We start from the raw sequence: 24,588 nt of genomic DNA on the forward strand, positions 1-24,588 counted from the left end.
CCAATTTTGAGTAATGAATGGCCCACGTTTACTAAAGGCTGTGCGCCAGTTTTCTGGGGTGCTTTGTACATTCTCTTATGTGAAAACTGAATCTGGCGCACTCTGCACACTATACACGTTGTGCAGTTTGCACAGTTTTTAGTAAATGTTGGCCAATGTATGCTACTTTGTCCACCACCAAATAGTGGAATGCAGACATCTGCTATTTTTAATATAGTACTTGAAGGTTTTTTTGGTCACAGTGCGGCTTTCACTTCTGTTTATAACACTATATTTAGATGTTGATCTAACAACAAAGATTTTTTTAAAATGTTTATTTTTATATGGGATTTTCAAAGAAACATTTTTTATGACAACACCAACAAATATGGAATTGCAGACCCATTAACACCCCAAAACCCCTACTTTAACATAACAAATCTCCTGCAGAAGCATACATTCCAGAAGTATATCACAGATCTACAGACTATGCATCATGCATGATAGATAAGGTTTGATGAGAAGAGGAACCACCCCTAGAGCGACACCCACAAGCCCAGTGTACCCCCCAAACTTTCCACTCTGTTAGGGTAAAAAGTGCCATCAATTGTGCTTGTTCCTCCAATCAAGCAAGGGGTTATAAAAGCCCACCATTTTGTAAAGAATTTTTAGGCTAGTTTACTTTTATCCCCCTCCCAAAAGTATCCCAAGCTTGCTAATAATGAACTGAGGTGTTGGGAGTATAGATTGTAACAAGTGTTGTAGAAGGCTCCGTTTGGTCACCAAGCAAAGTACATGAAAAAGATTAGGCAAGTATCGGGGACTACTTCCTAACAATTTCTCCTCATGATGGAAAATGTAGGTCCACTGTTGCAGCGGTAAGTTTCACCACTGGAGTGACATGCAAAGTCATCTTATGTTTTCCCATTATCCCACTGCTCACGGTGAGAGGCATAGGCCATAAGGTCTTGGGTGCCCTGCACTTCAGGCAATGAGCGAGTCTGTCCAGGTGTGGTGGAGAGGGCGGTAAATTGAAAGCATGAATAACTTTGTGGATTATGCGAAAATGGGTGCCTCACCATAACTCATTGAGTAATGCTACCCTCAGAGTCAGCCATCCAGTAATTTTTACCCACCTCTATAACTCCCAACACCATGGACCAAGAGTAAAATGCCTTTTCTGCCATGTATTTTTGTCCATGCATTTCTCAACCTTCCATATAACCGAGAAATGTTCGGATAAACTGTACCGACAAAAAATGTTCCGTCAAAATCATTGCGAGTTACCTCTTTTCCAATGTCCCCAAGTTTGGACATATTCGATTTCCGCACATGTGCATACTGTACAAAGTCTGAGGGGCTCCAAGGCCAGATTCACACGACCGTATGGAGGACCCCATAGTGCCCCATAGATGGCAATGGCCACAAAAAGCAATACGTTCGAAGCGAGAGGTACCATGACTCATACGTGACCAAGCTGTCATGTACATAACGAAGCTGTTTTGGTAAACCCACCCACTACTGTAATGGCCACCTTTGGGTAGGGTCAACCTAACCTCTACCCTTTTTGTGCCAAAACAAACCAAATTTAGTAGGGACAGTCTCAAAACTGTCAAGTATCGCTGCAGACAGCAATGTAATATTTGTTATGGTGTCTCTTACGGCTTGTATGAATTGTAAAACTGAAACTTCAACAGCCCTTCTGTTATCCTGTACTGATTTTTTGGGGTGTTATAGGCAGCAGGTTATTTTACCAGTTTGAAAAATCGAAATAGGATACAAAACAAAAGTGCGGATGAGCACCAACAGAACAACAAGCACAGTGGAAAACAATGTCTATGGGAAGCACAAACAATAAAAGACAAGACCGAAAAGAAATGCACTTTCAACCATCCACAAGTTGCAGCTACCATGTGCAGTGCCCTACACCACAACTGTCCCCTGCAGTCATTATACCAAGTGACATAACCCAATAGACTCACACAGAACAAATAATAACCACCCTATTGTGCCAGCTGGCAGAGGGGTTGCAGAAAATATGAACAAGCCCATAAGAATTGGAAGACTGGCATAGGAATGGATCATATTAGAAATTGCTATTTATTCATCAATTTAGACAAATCAAAAAAAAATGTTTAGACTGGTCCGATCTGATGTCACAACTAAAGCAGAGTTCAAACATGAACATTACTATCGCCTTCTACTGTACATTTCACTTTAGTGACTTTAGCAGTGGGGGAGGGGGATGTCATTGAAAAGCTGATCTCATTTATACTACAGTGCTTTTTGTGTGCTTGAGAAAGTCAAGCGGGAAAGTGCTGGAGCTGGACTCATACAGTGAATCATTTCCGCTTGGACATAGGAACTGTGCTTTACTAAAACAAACTACAGATTAAGCCCTTGTTTGGTTTATGAATGAGCTCGCCGAAATTACAAACCTGCGCACGGATCCACCACGACAAATACAAAACCCTGAAGTTTTTCTTTTGCTTCTTTCTTAAGACCCTCCCATTAAATTGCTGCCTTCATTCAGGAAAACTAAATCTAAAGAACAGTTGTCTGCTATAGAAATGAATATGTTAAACAATAGTTTCCTTTATAACTGTGCTTCCTCCCAGGAGAAAGAAGCGCACAATGTAATCTTCAGCTGTTGTGACATGTTGGGTGAAGGTTCAACATCCAAACTGAAAGTGCTTCTAGGTTCGTACCATTATGTATAAAAAGTCTGTCCTTTTATACATAATATCTTATGTCATACTGATGAGGAGGGAAATCACTAAATTAAAGGAGACCCATGTGTAAGTAAAAGCTACTCCATTGCGGTATCAGAGTACAAAAACCCATCACAGTTCTGCTCCCCTGACAAGTGCAGGTTTTGGATTTTCTATATGCCAAATCACTGCCAAAATGGTTGGAGATGGAGGGTCATGTGATAACATTTCTGAACCAGGGGGCTTTACATTACTTATCAAGAAAGTGATGCAGAACTTTAAAAAGATCTTTATTGGTATATTACCTAATACCTGTGCCCCACACACTTTACAAAAAAACATCAGGTAAATTGGCCAACCCCCATGACAGGTGTGAGAGGACGCTCACTCCCTTGATCCAACAAAGCCTAGATGTGACTGCACACTCTGTACCACCTATAGGAATGGCCTATAGATCATGTCAATGTGGCACATAAAAGGTCTAAGTATTGCCAGGTTTCTCCGCATTATTCTTCAATGGGTGAGCCTTAGAAATTGGCATTTGAAGGTACTTGCTTGGTTGACCAATTAAGGATTGCCAGGTCATCACAGCTGACTAGATGAAAAGTAGATTTTTTTAATTAAAGAGGAAAAAAAAAAGGATGTAGAGAATCTCTTTTTTTTCCTTTCACGTTAGGTGTGTCAGTTTTGACATTCCTTTTCAGGAATTCCCCCAAAGCCTCTATTGCAAGTATTTAGATTGAAGAACATTTGGGTTGCAGATTCCATAAAATTATAAGGTTACCTTGCAATAAGTGATCAGAAGTCTGTGGAATAGACTGGAATGTTGAATTCTCAAAAAGGTTCCACAAGATTGAGGCAGTATTTCAATGTGCCAACCAAAAAGTATATGATCCACAGAGGACAACTCATGTGTCATCTTACAATAGTTGCCAACATTTGGAAAGCTTTCTCACCAAGCTGGGGGGGTGTGGTGTGCAAATTGTTTTGTTATGGATGACAAAATCTTTACTACAGATGGGAACCTCCTGCAGTCAAATCCCCTTAACAACATGTAATTGCATCATGCCACCATGAACACAAGGTCAGTGCTGCTTTTTGACATTATAGTTACACTATCCTCCTTGGAGCTCCTAGGACAGTGGTGGCACTTTGAGCCCTTTCTGTGGGCACCCACGCCATCACCCAGGTCATCATTTAGGATGCAGTCACAGGCAGACCAGTACGTGTCTCGTTCACACTATTTTAATGTGACAGAAGTGCAGGAGGTGCTGACAGAGCTAGATTATCATTGTAGACCCTTCTCGGGACCTGTGATTCATCCTGTTTAAGGACATTGTTGTGAAACTACAATAATCCGAATTTCTTTCTTTCTACTGTATTGGTGTCCTCATGATGCCAATACGTTTGAAACCTGTGAGTTACTTTAAATTGGCATTTGGCACAATGTGAAAAATATGTGGCTTTTGCTTGTTGTTCCGGCACTCAGTTCCCAAAAGAATCGCCATCACTGTCGTAGGAGATCTGCAATGGGTATTCCCACGCAGACAAGATCCTTAAATATACTCAAGATAACAAAATAACACAATCCCTAATTCACTGTTATTAACAAAAATACAGCCTTTCACAGACATAATTCCAACCCGTCTCCATCAGTCCTGGTGTACACAATTTTGGTTGCCTCTAGATATTCTGACTTTAGCGTCAGCACGCATCTTAATCTTCTGTCTGACGCTGTGCTCCTCTCTAGCCCCAACGTTGCATTCCAGGACGAGCTCACACAGACACACACACTGACTCAACAACAGCATCAAGAGGAGATTAAAGCTACAGGCAGATGAGATCTTTATCCAGGAGAGAGGGAGGGAGGTATATAGCAGAACTGACAGTATGTAATGACTGATAGCAGATCTGAGGGCGTCATGTCTAATATGCATTTCATGGATCTGATCATCTCTCATCGGTCTCATCTCTTCCCAAGTGTCAGATACTAGTAGAATGTTCAGAAATTAAATGAAAGTGTATATAAACCTGTACCCTGATAACCTAACCACATTGTCTGCACAGAGCACAAGAGGAACCATGAAGTGTCTGGTTAGAGTCACATATCCATAAACGAAGGGACGGCACAGCAGTAGATAATTAAAGATTTATGCCACATTGCATCAAAATAGCAATGAATTAACAACAAGGAAAAGCGATGCAATTATGAGGCAACAATTACATTTTTTTAAACCAAATATGAAAATACACACACGAAGAGATACAAAATCAGATAAAAACACTTAAGAATATTGCTACCAAGAGCACAGCTGTCCCCCAAAAGGGTCAGGGAACAAAGTCCCAGACCCAAGGGTAAACCACAGCTGACGAATACCCTCCCTAAGTAGACCCCCAATCCTGCATAGATAAAACAGCAGTAACCCAGACAATGCTAGTGTAAACAATCTACAACCTCAATAAAAAAAAAAAGTGCAAATGTAGTGAATAAACCTGAGTAGGTATGAGGCAGAGCAGACGGGGGAAGGAGGGTAGGTCGGCTGTGGGAAGAGGAACCCCATGCGTTGCGTCACGTCCTCGTGACTTCCTGTTATATGTGTCCCTCTTATATGCCCGTTAACAACCCCCAAAGAATTACCTCTCAACCAGGTGAAGAGGCGGTGGCAATACAATGTTTGCACATGTGTCCGGGCCGGAATCCGGAAGTGACATTAAGCGCATGCGCTATGCAAAGATACAAATCCCATTACGGCGAATTATGGCGCATGCGCCAAGCTGACCGCTAGTGGGATATAGTGCACTATTCCCGAGAACATCAGTATGCGCATGCGCATAAACAGATTATGCGCACACGTCAATGTTGCTATGGTGACCAAGAAGGAGGCACTGATGGAAGGTACAGCGCAAGTTGTTATGCGCAAAAGACGCCCTGTGTGCAAACAACAATGTATGCCTGTAGCGCCAAATAGAAAGATCAAAAAAACATATGTAAAAAGATCCAAATAATACAATATTAAATATAAGCCGCAATAATTAATTTGAGGGTAAAGGCTGGAGGGATAGGGGGCGGGGGGTGGCAAAAAAACGGGGAAATAGACATAATATGCACAAAACAGTATCTCTTAGCATAAGGTGAATAAGTCATCACATATTAATAGTCCGGTAACCCAGTGGAACCAGCAACCTGAAAAAATGCATGTAAGTATGTACAAAAATAACAACAAAACAATAAATACTAATTGGTCCAAAAAATGTGAAGTTATGAAAATTTGCGGGGAAGGAGCCCCGAAAGTCATGGAGGGGATGATAATTCCAAAATGGAGAAGTTTCTTCACTTGAGGGTAGCGTGACATCCATGAAGAGCCAGACCGACGGGACATGAAAGGATCAGGGATCAAGACAAGGGGAGCAGGAGGCAGAAGCACAGGTAAGCACAAGGATGGTTAATCAGCTGTAATGTATTAAACGTATGATTAGTAATAAAATAAATAAATGTGAAAAACACTAAGCCAAGACAAAAACAGAGACAACTGAAGAGGGAAGGGTAAAATGGGGAAGACAGAGGAGTGCATGTGATGAGGGAGAGGAGACTGGTTAGAGTCCCCGCCAAAAATCTGGAATCTTACGCTGACCATCACTGAGTGATAGGAGCTAAAACATCACCAGGGGATTGAAATTTGAGAATTTACTTCTATGGCAACCCCCTTTAAGGGAGTCAGAACCTTTTAGAATTTAAATTTGCTGCCCGATTCTCAAGAATCACAGCTGATGCAAGGGGATCAGTTTTTCTCCCCATTAGAGAATCCTTGTAAAAAATGGTATTGTCCAAAATAATAAAAAAAAATAAATGAAAACATAGTAATTGTTGAAGATCTACCAAGCAAAAGCACTAATAAGCAAAATGTAAATGAACTGAATTCTTATTGGACACATTCATAAAACATAAATGAGCACTACAGTCACTTATTTTCAGACATCAGCTGTGCTTACAGACTTACAAGACAGCGTCCATATGTAGATGTAAATCTGCCAATCTGAAAAGGGAAAGCATTCCCAAAGACATAAATGTGACTCCAAGTAGTTCACCATAACACAAAGAAGAACAATGAGAGGATCCTGCTCATCATGACAACTGCGTCATACAAAGAGGACTGGTGTTTGCACAATAAAATATTTTGACACAAAACTACATGGTTGGACAAAATTACTTCTGTCAATAATATATATTATTTAAATAATATAAGATTGCTGGGGGACTGACATTCAGCATTCCCATCAGATTTTTGCCTAATTAGACTGCTTGTTTAGTACAGGTGGTCCCCTACTTAAAGAGGACCTGTCAACCAAAATTTCGGCACTAGGAGCTACTTACTAAAACTACTTTAGTAAGCAGCTCCTAGTGGCAAAATTTTGGGTGGCAGGTCCTCTTTAAGAACACCTGACTTACAGATGACCCCTAGTTACAAACGGACCTCTGGATGTTGGCGATTTCCTGTACTTTAGTCCCAGGCTACAATAATCAGCTGTAACAGTTATCAAAAGTAATTAAGATTTATCGTTAATCCTGGTTCTTATGACAACCCAACATTTTTAAAATCCAATAGTCATAGAGACCCAAAAAATTTTGCCTGGAGCTACAATTATTAAGTATACAGATCCGACTTGCATACAAATCCAACTTAAGAACAAACCTGTAGAATCTATCTTGTGCGTAACCCGGGGACCGCCTGTATAGGGGGATGGGAAAACCATTTTTAACATGCTTTCTGGCATCTATTAATGAAATGCAAAACAGGCGGAGGTTCTCATGTTGACGGTGCCTGAGCGCCTCTCGGCTTTTAATTTATTCACGCCCCCCTTCCCAAATAAGGCTCCTCCAGCTCCAGGCCAGGTTATTACCATCCGGCTGGAACCATCCTAGTTTTCCGGCTAGAACCAGAATGCGGCTTGCAGCAGCCGGGGGGGGGGGAGAGGGAGCGGAGAGGCGCTCAGGCTCATTTATGTTTTATGAATGTGTCCAGTAAGGATTCAGTTCATTTACATTTTGCTTATTAGTGCTTTTTCTTGGTAGATCTTCAAAAATTATATGTTCCAATTTATTTTTTTATTATTTTGGACAATCCCATCTTTTACAAGGATTCCCTAATGGGGAGAAAAACCGATCCCCTGCATCAGCTGTGATTCTTGGGAATTGGGCAGCAAATTTAAATTCTAAAAAGGTTCTGACTGCCCATGGAAGTAAATTCTCAAAATTTCAATCCCCTAGAGATGTTTACACAATAAAGATTTTTTTTTTTTTAATCCCCTTACTTTACAATTTTATAGCTGTTTTAGCTCCTATCACTCAGTGATGGTCAGTATAAGATTGTAGAGTGTGGGCGGGGACTCTAACCAGACACTTCATGGTTCCTCTAGTGCTTCATGCAGACAATGTGGTTAGATTATCAGGGTACAGGTTTATATACATTTTCATTTAGCTTCTGAACATTCTACTAGTATCAACACCTCCGGCTGTTTTGCAAAGTTCATATTTTATTAATACAGATGGCAGAAAACCTGTTAAATACGGTCCCCCCATCCCCTAAGTTTCACAGACGTGACATTATGTCCATTTGTCACATGGATCTTTGCAGCCCAGCCCCATTCAATGCATTCAGTAAATAGAGCTAAGCTGCAAGACTAAGTGCAGTCGCTGTACTATGTATGTCTCGGTCTGTGCTTGGTAGAATATGAAGACATTGTAAAACTCCATTCATCTTTGTAATTGTAATGGGCTTGGCAGCTATACCCCAATAAGCATCCAAGACCATCCGGACCAGCTCACAGATCCTTAGTTGAAAATATTCCAGTCAAGGTGAGGAACCAAATACCACATTTAGTCACACCATCCCCCCAAAAGCCCCAGATCTGCTACAGCATAGGAAGCAGTGTGCGATGAAGGCATCATGAAAAAGTTTACTTAGCTTGACCAAGTTTATAAAGCTGTGTATATCAACAATTATTTTTGCATTATTGCTGTTAGTACTGTGGCGCCAGCGGGTGCATATCATGTACTGGGACATCACCACAATGATCATCTCTGTACGCCGACATCCTCAGGCATTATCTATACCTTTTGCGCTGCTGTGAGCCCACACAGAGCTCTGACCTTATCTCCATCAAACACCGCTGAGATGAACTAGAATAGAACATCCTAAAAACTCCTGTAGGGGGATTACAAGGAAGCTCATATACTTACCGTAGTTTAATAGAAATTTAGCTAAAAGGAACGGTCTGATAGTGCTTAAAATGGAAAAACGAAAAAAGTAACTTTTGGATTGGTTGCAGTTGACAAGAGAAGGGTGCGCCAGCCATGAGAGGAGTTGAACCTGTTGCCTCAGGCATCACCACCTGCAGAAATCTGGATGAGATTACAGCATGAGAGGCACGGTTATCTACAAAGCAGGACCTGCCTCTTAAAAATAATGTCTCTTCACACCTGGTGTCACAAGGGTGTGAGACACTGCATGGAGAGCACCAAAAAATAAGTGATACATTATCATTGAATGGGGCAGAAGGTGCCTTTCTATTGCTCACTTCAGGCAGCAGGAAGTTTAGCTTTACCCCTGACTATAGAGAATTTCATATTTGACCATGAAGAGGATAAGTGAAGATTACATGGCACTGAGGCGTCACCTTCACCTCTGCAAAAGGTTAAGGTAATTGAGCCAACACTTTATGTTCTTTCAATTCAACAGTATAGGGATTCATGTCTATGGATCTTTATAGGTAACCAAGACCTCAGTTATGTGCAAGAGAATCTGAAACAGTGCACCAACACGTTTACACCAGACATGTCATGGGGCAGGGCTTCATTCATGAGAATAGTACAGATAAGGGAGAAAAAAAATAAAATAAAATATATATAGTACAGGGTGTATATGTAACAATCGGCAGAAACTGATAATTCTATGTGAAAACCACAGCCGTCACCAGGATCAAGGGCCTAGCACAGCAACGACAAAAATAGCTTTATTCCATTGTGACACGCAAGGCATGGCATACAGAAGCAACAGATTATAAAACGCTAAAACAATGTCTGCAATGCAGAAGGCCTAGGAAAAGCAGCTCTAATAGACCAAACAATGCAACGGGAAGGAAGGATGATCAAAAGCCTAAATAGAAGCCTCAGCTTTAAATGGAAACAGATAAATTACCAGCCTACCCAAAACTATTTATAGAAACGTGACCTTGACACGCTTTTAAAGGATGCTATTACCGACAATTTTTCATAAACGGGTCCATGTCCATCTCTTGAAAAAAAAAAAAAGCAGGGGGGTGGGGGCAGATAAATGGAGAAGGTAACAAAAACTAGTAATTAAAATTTTCTAAATAAAAAGCTAAATGTGTTGTATCACAGAGCAAGATCTGAGGTGTGGAACATTACAAAGCAATTTAAAAGGAAATTTGCCATCAAAATCCAGAACGATAAACCAGTGACTGTGATAATCTTCTTATATTGGTTATACATGACCTTTTCCTCCTGAAATCAACTTTTAATATTATGCTTATCCAGCCACGAGTGCTCTGGGGTGTTACTAGAGACCCTGCAAGTTGTAGCCTTACAGGCTTTTAAACTGTGCAGAGCACATCCGCTCTCCAAATGTGTGAGATTACAGCTGGCAGAAGGTGTGGAACGTGCTAAGGGAGGAAGGAGGGAATGGGAGACAGGGCCGCATCTGCCAAGAGGCGAGATGAAAATCTCGCCTCAGGCGGCAGAATGCGGATCCATGTAAAGGGCGGCGAAATTCGCAGCTCTAAAGTGGGCGATCCGGGCACCCGTTAACGCCCGAATCGCCCACCAGCTAAAAAAAAATCTCGCCTGTCTCTTTAAGACACAGGCGCGATTTATATGCGGAGCAACACAGCGCCTTTCCGGCTGCTGCGTCGCTCCGTTCTAAGCAGTGACACAGGTGAAGATGGGACCCGCACGCCGAGGGAGCAGGTGCCTGCAGGCGAGTATGATTTTTAGTATTTTTAATGCACTTTCATTAATTCTATTTGCCTAATAAGGGGGAGTGGGGAGGTGTCATGTTATCGTGGGAGGGGGGGGAAGTACTGTATATTTTATATGGGGCCATAATTGTTTTATACTGGGGGGGGGGTGCAGTATATATTATATGGGGCCAGAGTCATTTATACTGGGGCGCTCTATATATTATATGGGGCCAGAATAATTTTATACTGGGGGGCTATATATACACACTCACCGGCCACTTTATTAGGTACACCTGTCCAACTGCTCGTTAACACTTAATTTCTAATCGGCCAATCACATGGCGACAACTCAGTGCATTTAGGCATGTAGACATGGTCAAGACAATCTCCTGCAGTTCAAACCGAGCATCAGTATGGGGAAGAAAGGTGATTTGAGTGCCTTTGAACGTGGCATGGATGTTGGTACCAGAAGGGCTGGTCTGAGTATTTCAGAAACTGCTGATCTACTGGGATTTTCACGCACAACCATCTCTAGGGTTTACAGAGAATGGTCCGAAAAAGAAAAAACATCCAGTGAGCGGCAGTTCTGTGGGCGGAAATGCCTTGTTGATGCCAGAGGTCAGAGGAGAATGGGCAGACTGGTTCGAGCTGATGGAAAGGCAACAGTGACTCAAATCACCACCCGTTACAACCAAGGTAGGCAGAAGAGCAAGACAGTACATCGAACTTTGAGGCAGATGGGCTACAGCAGCAGAAGACCACACCGGGTGCCACTCCTTTCAGCTAAGAACAGGAAACTGAGGCTACAATTTGCACAAGCTCATCGAAATTGGACAGTAAAAGATTGGGAAAACGTTGCCTGGTCTGATGAGTCTTGATTTCTGCTGCGACATTCTGATGGTAGGGTCAGAATTTGGCGTCAACAACATGAAAGCATGGATCCATCCTGCCTTGTATCAACGGTTCAGGCTGGTGGTGGTGGTGTCATGGTGTGGGGAATATTTTCTTGGCACTCTTTGGGCCCCTTGGTACCAATTGAGCATCGTTGCAACGCCACAGCCTACCTGAGTATTGTTGCTGACCATGTCCATCCCTTTATGACCACAATGTACCCAACATCTGATGGCTACTTTCAGCAGGATAATGCGCCATGTCATAAAGCTGGAATCATCTCAGACTGGTTTCTTGAACATGACAATGAGTTCACTGTACTCAAATGGCCTCCACAGTCACCAGATCTCAATCCAATAGAGCATCTTTGGGATGTGGTGGAACGGGAGATTCGCATCATGGATGTGCAGCCGACAAATCTGCGGCAACTGTGTGATGCCATCAAGTCAATATGGACCAAAATCTCTGAGGAATGCTTCCAGCACCTTGTTGAATCTATGCCGAGAATTGAGGCAGTTCTGAGGGCAAAAGGGGGTCCAACCCCTTACCAGCATGGTGTACCTAATAAAGTGGCCGGTGAGTGTATATTATGAGGCCAGATTCTTCTTTTCCTGGGGGGGGGGGGGGGGTTTATAAATTTATATGGGAACTCAGCTGTGATACTTCATGGATTGGAGAACCCGGGAATAAAGTCCTCCTAATGGAAGAGATTGTCATCTATAAGGTACTAGATGCCACTAATGACTCCCACAACCTGTAGTCAGTCACACAGTGTCAGGGAGCTGCCTGTGGGGATGTTAATTGTTAGTAAGGTTTTCAGCATTTACTTAACAGGTAGCGGGGGGGGGGGGGGGGGGACGGCAGCATTTTTATATTCGCCTCAGGCAGCAAATATGCTAGAAGCGGCCCTGATGGGAGACATTTTCCAATGCAGTGTAACAGCCTGTGAAGCAAGAGCACAGAGCCCATATTGCTCAATAGAATAATTTTAAAAGTTGATTTTAGAAGGGAGAAGGCCGTGGATAACAAAAATTAGATTTAACAGTAAGTCTAGGATCTAGGATTAAGTGTCATCGGCATATCATGCTCGATTTCGATGGCAAATTTCCTTTTAAAGAAATATCTTTTAATGGCTGGCTGGGGGAGGCATCATTTAAATATATATATCCATGCATCTACGTGAGGGCAAGTTCACACGCCTGCGTGAGATTTCTAACAAGATTTTTGACGATAGTGAAGGGACTTCAAAGAAAGCATAGGACTAGCCACATAAAACGTAACTTTTAATATTATATATGATAAAAAAAAAAAAAAAAAAAAAAATCACTTCATAAGTATAGACACAATAATAAACACAATAATTTAAAAAATGGAGCAGTCTTACCAGTTCAGGCGACGGGCTCCGAGATATGTATCCCTATAAGGGACCTAGGAGGGAGATACCTGTATATACTTGCCCTCAATACTTATACGGTCCCCAACGCCCCAGTTGCTCCCGTAGTGATAGTGAAGGGAGAAGAACTGCGGCCGACGGGAGGGGTGAATATTTATAAACCGAGGCCTTTGCAACAACCCTGCCAATACATAGGCAGGCTGGTAGTTGCGAATAGTGCCCTCTCCAGGTCAGGAGCTGTTAGGGGGAATCGCGAAGTTGTTTGACCGTTTAGGCCTGTTGCCTGCTACCTGTTGTTCAATAAAGAACTGTAAGTTGATTTGCACAATGTTGCCCCCGTCTGATCCCTGGATATGGCTGCTTACCACCCAGGGATTCATTCTACAGCCAGTCAGGGGTTGCCCCAGGGAGAAACCATTGCATCAGCCTCTCCCTCCAAATTTCTTGCACACACCACCCGCTGGAGACCTGCCAGGCTGTGGGACAGCCCTCCGGTCCCCATACCAAGCACCGTGACATCAGCATGCCTAGGTCGCAACCCCCAGCCACTCTGGTATTCTGGGCCTCGGCTGCCTCCAGGCCCACAAGAAAAGGCAGGGCCCCGGTGGGAGATGTTGCACATGCATAAATTACTCAGTGGAGGAGCCAGGAGTTATTTTATTCTATTTCCTTAGAGAAAAATTGGCAGGACCATTATAAAAGCTCTTATAACTCATGTCACCTCCTCCTCTTTGTAGTCTGTAATCTCTTGTGAGCAGGACCCTCACTCCTATTGTTCCATATGACTGTTTGTACTCTAATGTAGCATTTTATTTTTATATGTCCCCTATGATTTGTAAAGCTCCATGGAATATGACGGCGCTATATAAATAAAAAATTATTATTGTACATGTATGGCCACTTTCCCCATAGGCACCTCACAAGGTCATTAGTGGATACAGCCTAACCAATCTGTCCTGCGGCACACACCACTTTTTCCAAGCTTACAACCTTATGTGAAGGCAATTTAAGGCTGCAATGGAGTCCAACCCTACCTGGTCACATCCCCAACCTGGGTTTTTAAGGTGACAGCCTCACCTCCTCTGGGAAGTAAACAACAGGCATGGGAAAGGTCCAACAGGCAAGCCGGAAGAAGCACATGCCACGCGAAACAGCCGTTGCGTTTTTTTTTCTGAGCACTGCGTGCATCACTCCCTCTCCCCTGATATGTAACATTTTGGTTATCTAATAAAGGAAAATGTGCCTGAAGAAAAAAAAACAGAAACTGCATCATGGCGAGTGCCATCCCGTTGGCTTTATCTCTATATGTTGCTAGCTGCTTACTGGGAAGATTGAGCACCCTTAAATAGGGTCCACGACGCAGACAGTGTTGACTCCAGAGTGTATAACAGTGTAATCCTATGGATGACAAAAAGCTGCAGTTGCATATGATGAAATAGGGGATAGTTGCCATCCTATGCTTCTAAACATTAATAACATGGGTATACTCCTTTAAATCATTATTTTATTCCTTTTCTAAATCTGCATGCAAAACTGCACCTACAGATCAATGTATGCATGACTCAGCCTATCCCCATAGATTATGACTCAACAGATGAAAATAAAATTCACCATCAAAAATCTAACGCAACAGTAGAAGAGCCAGTGGCGGCTTACATTATCATGTTGTGATCTTTTCTAATGACGCCTTTAGCAACTTAACTATTTGAAGATCGATCGTCACCAGGTCTTTTAAGAATGGGAAAATAAAGAATACTGAAAATGTATAGTATATGCGTGTCTAACCTGAATGCTAGAAAAGATATACAGTACTAAGAAACTGATATATGGGATGTTGTTTTGAGGGTCTTCACACTGCCCAAGAGCAAACTTTTCAGCAACTCCATAACCGTTAAGTTGTAGGGAACACAAGAATGCACTAAAAATGTCAAAGTCACCAATCCTCTAACATAAAACAATGACATATTTAATTTTTTCTTCTAATAACCGTTAAAGAGCAATGACTGCTCCATACTTGCTTTAATAATGTATACGTCATGGTCCATAAAGACAGTGGAATCTCCGGGGTTAAACATCTGAGAGCCAAGTCGCCCATGAGCCCAGCTTCTGCTATGAAAGGAGGGCGATATTGTGGGTGCATATTCTGGGCAGGCACTATCACTATGCCATACATTTATTGCATTGGTATTTGACAAATCTCATGCTCAACTTCCATGAAAAACCTACAGTAGATTAACTCTTGTTGTGTCCTATGAGCGAGTGGCTCAAACATGGTCAGCTCTGCTTCTGGCTGTAACAAGGGGCCAAAATGTGACAGGGAGCTGGGGGAATTATACTGTGTGGGGGTGGTGTGCATATTTTTACAGTTTGCCTCCTATGTAAGCTATATCTAAAACTGAAATTTTTCTCTATAACCTGTCCGCAGTGCACAGCTTTCCTACTCCTCCAAAGACTTCTTGGAGTAGGAATGGAACATACAGCGGAGGAGAAGCTTAGTCGAGAAAGAAGCCTTTCTGCTTTACACAATTTCTTATACTTGCATAATTGACTGAAATATAAAGCTGCAGATCCTCAACATTAAGATGCATCTCTATCATTGGTAAAATTGTGATGAAATAGGACAGTTATACTAGGCCCGTTCCACACTTGCGAGTGTGATGCGATGAACTCGCAACGCATGCTGCCAAGATCTCCGGGCCTAGACTCAGTATATAATATAAAAATCTCCTGTGGTTAAAACCCACCTGAAGTAAAAAACTAAAACACATTATAGTGATAACTCATGTAAAGGTCACAACAGCAACATTAGCTGTGTGTCAGATTGGTTTCAACAGGTTACAGTACAAATACAGTGATGCAATAAAGAATAAACATGTTATTTTGCCTATACATTCTCATTTTAGACACAACATAGATAAAGGGCACACAAACATCACAGTCACCTATTGTAGAAAACTTGACAGACACGTATATAAATATATATGTGTTTTTCTGGCGTCAGAATAAGGCAAAGAAAGACTAAAGACTAAAATAATAATAATGCACAAATATTTTTCATTTTAATAGAGCTGCTCCAAGTTTTTTCCATGAAATCATTACCCAGTTCCCCCACTTTGGTTTTTGATGTCCGCCAAAAAGCCGTAGCTGTAAATCACAATGAGGCCAAGTCTACACCCCTATTATTAGTTCTTCTGTCATGGAGAAACAGAAGCCATTTGCAACATCCCCCATCGGGGCCTAGCCTTTCCTGGCCTGGAGGCAGCCGGTGGCCAGAATACCGGCGTGACCTAAAGCCTGGCAGGTCTCCAGCAGGTGGTGTGTGCAAGAAATATGGAAGGAGAGGCTGATGCATTGGTTTCTCCCTGAGCTGTCTGTAGGATGAATCCCTGGGTGATCAGCAGGCTGTATCCAGGGGTTACACGGAGGCAACGTTGTACAAACTTACGGTTCTTTATTCAATGGTAGGCAACGGCCAAACAATTAACAGCAGATTTCAGCAAGCTGGCGGGAGAGAGTTGGTCTGCAGGAAGGTTAATCTCAGCCTGGTAGGAACTGCAGGCTGGGCTGCTAGCAGTGGAGAGGAGTCCAGATGGGGAACACTTCTCTGGGGCTTAAGTTTGCTGACTTGCCCTCAAGTATCAGGCAGCAGCCTGAGGTACCTAGCTTCCTGTTAGTGGGTCTGGAGAGCAGCTCTGCAGGGAGCTGCACACTGGACCTGCTCCTCTAGCTACTGACTGGAATCCAAGATCTTGTGATCCCGCCCACCAGGGGTTTATTTACCGCTGTGGTCAGGTGGTAGCACTCTCCAATCAGCTTCCAGATTTCCCCACAGTATCACAAGAAACATCATTGGACCAGAACATTCCACCGTCTTAAAGGGATTATCCGGGTGCTAAAAAAATACTGAGGGCCGGGCTGGGGTGGGCTAGTTAAACATAATAAACATGTACTTACCTCGTCCGGTGCTGCCGATGTCCCGCGCCGCGGTCCGTTTCCTCTGTGCGCCAGCCGGAAGCTACCATCCGACACCATCTCCCAGCGCTTACAACGCTGAGAGATAGGGACGGATGGGAGGAGCTGGCCACATCGCGGACTGGAAGCTCCCTGTGCACGGCTTCTGTGCCCCTATAAACAAACAGGGGAACAAATCAAACGGACCGCGGCGCACCGGCGGCGCCGGAGGAGGTAAGTACATGTTTAACTAGCTCACCCCAGCCCGGCCCTCAGTAATTTTTAACAGCCGGATAACCCCTTTAATTCTGGTCTTACCAGGAAGTGGCTACAGCTGCAATCACCAAGTTCTCCAGTACTTACAGCCTTCCTAGGGAGGTGATCAATCTCCCTAACAGCTCCTAACATGGAGAGGGTGCTATTTGCAATTACCACCTTGCCTATGCTTTGGCTGGGGTGTTGCACATTCCACCAGTAACGAATGACCCGCATGCATGAATGGGTCACTTCTGTCATATGTCCGTTATTATAACAGAAAAAACACAGGCTACGGTGTTATTTGTCCAACAAATAGAAGTGTATGGAGGCCGTATATACGTTCATGTGAATGTAGCCTAAGGACGGATATTATGCATACGTGTATGTGGGACAATGGTCACTAATAATAAACGGAATGGTCAGCAGTATTCAGTGTGTGAACAATAATGGACTATGATAAAACAGGAAAAAGTACTACAGGTGAGCCTCGCGCTCACACCTGCCTGGGTCTTCTTACAGTTTGCTATAAATAGTGAAAAAAAAAAAAATGGTTACTTTCTGTTACTGTGGATTGATGAACTATCATCGAGGTCTATGGAGTATAGAAGGTGCAGGAAAGACCTTCCAATCACTTTGTTTCTCATTTCAGCTCTCCTAAATGGGAGATTGTATCAGAAATCCCAAAAAGCAGTTGTCAACTGGGTCTTATTTACAGCAACCAATCCAAATCAAGCTGAAGTAGGAATAATCTTTGTATGCGCATCCAATCAGGACTGTATAACGTTTTATTACATATGGATTTTGACACGTGCCACCCATGTGTGACACAGAAGGTCAACACTTTTCTTTATTCACTTCCACTGATTAAAACTTTCCCTTGACCTCAATGGAATGTAAGATATTTTTAATGACTTCAACTATATGCAAATTTCCTGAAAGTAATAACCTATAAGCCCTTGAACCTAAAATGTACGTGGTATATCATTGTTCTCTTTATGCCTCTTAATGAGGTTAGAGGATTGCAATTCGTTAGCATAAATTAACAAAGACAATTACAATAAATACCCCCTAACAAAGTCTTTAAGACATCTTATCATTAGTGGTTAAGCAGATTTATTCAGCTTTTTAGCAGTGATATCAGTCTCTAAGAGCTTGGTAAAACAGGACATAGTCATAACTGGGAAAGCTGGGCTTTACAGCAGTTTTTGGATCCTGAACCCTAAACAGATACATAATAAAACTGAGCTCAACTTAGTTTTTGACTTCCTTTGAAAGTATATGTAGGGAGGATTCCTGACAAAGGCCTGCAACATATTCCATACAGTGGGATACATCCACCTGTTCAGCCCCTCCCCCTGAACGTAGGAGGAGGAGTAAACATAAGCAGCAGGCAGCAATTTGCTGATGGCGATTTTTCGGGCATCTCCCTTTTGATGTAACAGTCTATATGCAGTTAGTTACAGAGGCACAGCCGAAATTTTGGCTGGGAATTGATGCCATAAAATGGCATCCATCTCCCATGGGCTATTATGACCTCCTCTAAACAAATATCTTTCTTACAGCAGTCAGCAGGGTGAAATATCGTAGTCTACAACTATTTCATCCTGCTCTATTATACTGACATTAAATGACAGGGGGGGCAAAACTATGTTATTTTGCCCTCTGCCTATGGACCCAATTAGCATTTATGTTGGGAGCGGTCATGTTGTACATTGAATGTGTTTAAACAATGAAATGTGAACAGATTTTGTGCCGTTCAATGTGAAACATACAAAACATTCTACATGGGACAGGATTATCAAATATGTAGCTTATAGAGTAACTTTGAAGCTTACATCTGGGGTGTAACTACACTCACTCCTTTTGTTTCCATGTGACTAGGTTTTTCCTTTCCTTTTTTTGTATATACCTCTATATGGGTTATTATATTATTATTACTACTATCATTGTCAAAGGGTGATGTGGCGTTTACGCTGAGGTTTCATTGCATATAAAGGGGTATCCTATCTTACACTTAAATATAGCATGCCCACACAATACGATATAAAATGTCTACTACTACTATTATTACTACAGTTTTATTTATTTTTTTACGATAAGGCAATATGAAAAACAAAAAGACATGGGGGGGGGTAGCTACAGAGCACCCCCTCTAAACGAGCTGCTGCCATCATGGGTGTTCTAAAACTGGGCCTCAGTCTTTAACTATTCTCATATGGGGCAAAATTGGCAGCTCTCCGTCAATGACTATGTCCCCCATTGTCACAGAGATCCATTAAAGTCTGTACAAAAATCAATGGTAAAAACTATGGTGTAGCTACAGAAACTGAGCATGCACTGCCATCAGGGAAGCCAAAATGTGAGCCAAAGTAACCGCATCAGCTAACAGAATAGTATAGCATACTTGTTAATATAACACTTCTTTGAAGAAGCTCCACACTTTCTATCTCTGCACCCTAAACCTATACTTCATTCTATAGTATAATTGTGATACTTTTTACTTTCTCATCCAGTTGGCTATCAATCCCATTGTGCCTCAGCACAGCATCAGGCCAAACAAGAGAATCAATACAGCAAGTGCCAGAGAAAATGCAATTTTCTGCCCCATTAATATTCTCCTAAATAATTTTGTGTAAGGAACCTGTATTTTTTTTTTATTAGCAACCGTGACAAGTATCTGTACCCTATGGAGAGCTGGTTGGTACAGTCTAAAGATCGGATACCTGTGAAGGGTAACACACATATCTCCGTAGACTCAAATATAAGACATGTGTCACAAGAGGTCAATTCATACTGATGTGATATACAGTAAAAAAAAAAAAAAAGAAAAGAATAATTGAGCGACTGACATGTTATTAGTAAATTGTATTCAAGTCTTATCCATTATATAATAATATTTTTTTTTATATCTAAAAGACCTCAATATCATTCACATGCAGTATCATCCATGTCTTGCTTGGTATTACACCTCATACTTTGGACCCTCCTCATGCCCAGAACTGCTGGCCTTTTTAAAGTGGCCAAAAATGCAGCTGCCAATTCTTGCAGCCCCTAATACAAAACAGCTGGAATAAGCCCCTGCATTCTTCTCAGCGCACACACTGGGAGCTGCACTCAATGTGGTGCTGCAGCCGGGCCTGAGGAATTTTACCTATTACAGAAGAACACAAACCCACCCTTGTGCACACAGAGTTTCCTAAGGTGTGGTAAAAATATAGGCCACAATGCAAATCCTTTCACTTTTCCTCTAAATTATGTATTTAAATCCATAAAGAGTGAAAAAATAATAATAATTCTAAATCCGTGAAACTGTTTGGTTTCAATCAAAATAAGAGGAAAAAAAACCCGACATTGTAGCCACATTATTAGAGCTGAGCAGCGACCAGGTTAAACACATGGCAGAAAATAAACTGCACAGAAAATTAATTATCCGCTCCTGCTGCATGTTACTTAAAATGAAACCAGCTACCTTGCCAAAAAAGCCTACAAAATCCAGACTCTACGTGATCTGACTTGGTTATTCTAGAAGAAACTGCAAGGCAGCAGGAAAAAAAGCCAATCATTCATTCTGCCAAGGAACAAGGGCACACACGGGTAGAGGACCCTCATGACTTCACATAGACACAGTGGCAGCATCTTTTTGGTTGCCGCTGGTGACTGCACTATTTTTTGGCTTTCTGTAGAGATCTCAAACTGATTATTTTGAGGTAAAACTAACAAGTCACATTTGTTATATATTGGTAAATAATGGAGCTTGTTACATTAAACATGTAGTGTTTGCAGTATGTTATAGAGCATATGTTCTATAGATGTGTAGGAAAATATTTAGCACAACTTGTTGATTGAAATCCCTGTTTTTTTGACTTGAGTCCAGTGGGCAGCAACTCTATAACTAGTCAGAGCCGCCTATTGGACTCCTATGCATGGAAAGGACAAACGATTTTCATCAAGTTACAAGTTTACTGAATATTTTAGCTTAAAATATATATTTCTCAATGTGCTCAACTCCTCCTGCTCTATAACAATCTATATCAAATGATTCTGCATGTTCAATGTGAATCAGAAACTGTGATGACAGGTTATGATGTCCGCAATTTTATCAGAGAGAGATGCCAATCGTGACACATGAAGTGACTTAAACTAACGTAAAGGAAGTAAATGAAGAATCTGTGCATTAAACTGCTCTGATATTCCTGATAGATATAGAGATGTCCATTTCTATATCCATATCTATATCTATATATTAATGCCAATAGAATGGAAACCCTTGGATATATTTTACAATTGGCAAAATAATATGCTTGTTTGCCACATAAAGCCATGCTTCCTTCTTAAATCAATAATTAAAATTATGCTAATGAGTATTGAAATTGTTGATTGAAATCCCTGTTTTTTTTACTTGAGTCCAGTGGGCAGCAACTCTATAACTAGTCAGAGCCGCCTATTGGACTCCTATGAATTTCTCAATGTGCTCAACTCCTCCTGCTCTATAACAATCTATATCAAATGATTCTGCATGTTCAATGTGAATCAGAAACTGTGATGACAGGTTATGATGTCCGCAATTTTATCAGAGAGAGATGCCAATTGTGACACATAACACATGATTTTGCAATAGGCCATTGCAGACCAAGTGCCTTCATGGGCATGACAAGTCTACTGTCAAAATCAAGCATGATAATAAACCAGGGACACCTATTATACATCCAGGCACCGCAACAGTAGTAATCTTCATATATTTGTTACCCATGGCCTCTTCCTTCTTAAATCAATAGTTAAAATGATGCTAATGAGTCTAATAGCTCTGAGGTAGTGTTACCAGAGCCCCTCAGTGCTGAAGATTCTCTGGCTGCAACAATGAGCAGAACAAGTCTTCCCAAACCACCTGCTCTCTCCCTCCTCCATCTGCCTGTGTAATTTATTACCAAACAGGAAGTGCCGGGTGAGAAGAGACCTGCTCTGCTCATTATTACAGCTTGTGAATCAATTTAAAATTATGCAAATGAGCCGGAGGGGTGATGGTGGGTGTTTCCAGAGCCCCTCAGGCTAGTTAACATAATTTTAAAAGTTTATTTTAGAAAGAAGGAGGCCACAGATAAAAATATAAGAAGATGACCACAGTCACAGTGCCTGTGACTATAAATAAGTGTCCCCAATTTATCATGCTTGTGATGGTAGATTTTCTTTAATGAGCCAGTCAGAATAATTCCCAAAGACTTTAACAGCAGTCAAAGCAAAAAGCTCCAGAATCAAATTTCCAGATACATTTGCTACTTGGCTCATACCCCACCACATAACTGGGAAGAGCCACCCCTGTTTTGAGTCATACCAAGTGGCTGCAATTTTGCCAGGTGACATTGGCTGTGCTGCAGAAAAAAGTTGTTTAGCCTTGGCATCTCATTTTTCATCCTTATGAGAATTTGGGATGGGCTTGGATAAGAATGATCTTCACCTCTACCATCTTGTAGTACCTTACTGTAAAAAGAATGGTCAAATTGTACAACATTATACTCCATATATTTCTGGAATAAAAACTTACCAGGATTGTTGGCTTCCCCTTCAAGTATGTGCAGTTCTGTACAGTCTATCAAGGAATGCTCCAAGCAGATCTGTAAGAACCGGGCTTGGGTCCTGCTAACCCTTTTCAGAAGGGAAAGCAGTGCAACAGTTTGTTCGCATTCATTCCAGCCTTTAAACCAACCAGATAGCATTCCAACTTGATCTCGAAACATCATGATGAGAGGAAGAATTACAGGATCCACAGAGAAATTTGGAGATGTAAAAATTAATAATGGAGAATCTTAAAAAAAAATGCAATAATTCTTATACAAGGACGGTTCTAACACTATAAGCAAATAGTGTTGGTTCAAATTAATCTATAATTGTATTATCCGCTTCAGGCATACTGGTCTTGGGGTTCTGCTCGTGTCTTGGTAGTGTTTTTCCAGATCTGACGTTCCTTTGGGTCCTCTCTCGGACTCTTCCACACCCGCATTCCAAGTCTATGTTCACAACTGTGAAAATAAGACACTGATGTGACATATACTCTGCAGGAAAATATGTGACTCCACGCAATCCAAATCTCGCTACCCTACAATCGACCTGAAGATCAGCCCGGGGAATGCTGCAAGTTAAAGACTGGATTCATTTTTGTTCCTCAACAGTTAACATCTGCAGTCCAATAAACGCTACTTTATGCTATTTTCAAAGAACCAAGTCTCTACAGTTTACAGTAAATGTAGACAATGGTTTGGGAGACCTCGAAAATAACACTGAAATCTTTCGTTTTCCATTTGGTGCAGTGATTAAATAAAATTTAACCATTTAGTCACCAAGGCAGATTAATCAGCAGCATCTGCATGTACCATCATCGGAGATTTCACACTAACCAACCAAATTCCCTCCAACGACAGGTCTGCTAAGCTTCCTGTACCCATCCACCAGCACATAATGTAATGTAACCAACTGTTGTATGGGAATCAGACTAAGGGTTTATGTAGAAATCACCAGTGACTTATCTATGGTTAGTTATAATCTGGCTAATATTATGCGACTGCCCCTGGATGACTACAAAAAGGGGGGGAAAAGTTGATTTCCTGTGACAGAGGAGCCCTGCATGTATTCATAGATGTCGTTCAATGAGGTATCAGACAGCAGCGCAACAGATTATACTACAGAATGAAATCTAGACACCTGGTGACATGTGCTGAATGGATATAGACACATAGGGCTATATACACACTGGTATATTCTCCATTCACACACTAGAACTATAGTGGAAGCACAGAAGATACAATGTTGCAGTTTTGTATAAAGTCTACCCATCCTATAGAGCAGGAGGGGCAGTGCTGCATCCCCCCCTCCCTCGGCTATGTGACAGCAGCACCTACCTGCACCACAGCTAGAGCTGCTGCTGCTGCTGCTCTCCCTCCATGGGCTTTGCCATGTTGACTTGCAGGCTCTGTGCTCCCTCCCTCACTTGCAGAGACTGAGGCTGGGAAGCGCCAGCCCAGGCTTCCCACATGCTAATAATTAACATAAACCATTACGTCATGGGCTCGGCACTGAGGAGGGGGGAGGAGGGGAGAGGCACCAAAATAGAGAAGGGATCACTTGGGAGGAGCGGGCGCATTCCTTGTGCAGCCGCCGCTGCTGCTGCTGCTGTCAGGCTTTTGGGAGGGGAGACCGCAGAGGACAGTGGGTGGGGTGGGCTGAGGGCAAGCTGAGTGTGAGTGCGAATGTCTCCCCCTCTACATCACTCACACTCCATGCTTCATGTATGGATCCCCTAGTGGTGCCCTGCAATTGCTTAGCTTGCAGTTTTTAGTCATTGAGGCTTTATAAATCATTGTAAATAATGATCTCCTCTGGAGTAACATATGGCTGAGGTGACCCATCACTAGCCCATGGCCATAATTACAAGGACAG

At 42.1% G+C, this 24,588-nt stretch overlaps 1 protein-coding gene across 2 annotated transcripts in view; it reads right to left on the reverse strand.

Moving 5' to 3' along the window:
• SAMD4A (sterile alpha motif domain containing 4A) overlaps window positions 1–24,209 on the reverse strand; it is a 73,312-nt gene extending 49,103 nt beyond the window's left edge. For both annotated transcript variants that reach the window (XM_072116126.1, XM_072116125.1), the window contains exons 1-2: window positions 24,051–24,209; window positions 22,700–23,174 (exon numbers count right to left, since the gene is read on the reverse strand). In XM_072116126.1, coding sequence (XP_071972227.1) covers window positions 22,700–22,895 — 196 coding nt within the window. In that variant the 5' untranslated portion in view covers window positions 22,896–23,174; window positions 24,051–24,209. The remainder of the gene's footprint in view (window positions 1–22,699; window positions 23,175–24,050) is intronic.
• Between the last annotated feature and the right edge of the window lie 379 nt (window positions 24,210–24,588).

Source organism: Engystomops pustulosus, chromosome 7, assembly GCF_040894005.1.
Source record: "Engystomops pustulosus chromosome 7, aEngPut4.maternal, whole genome shotgun sequence".
Taxonomy (NCBI): Eukaryota; Metazoa; Chordata; class Amphibia; order Anura; family Leptodactylidae; genus Engystomops; species Engystomops pustulosus.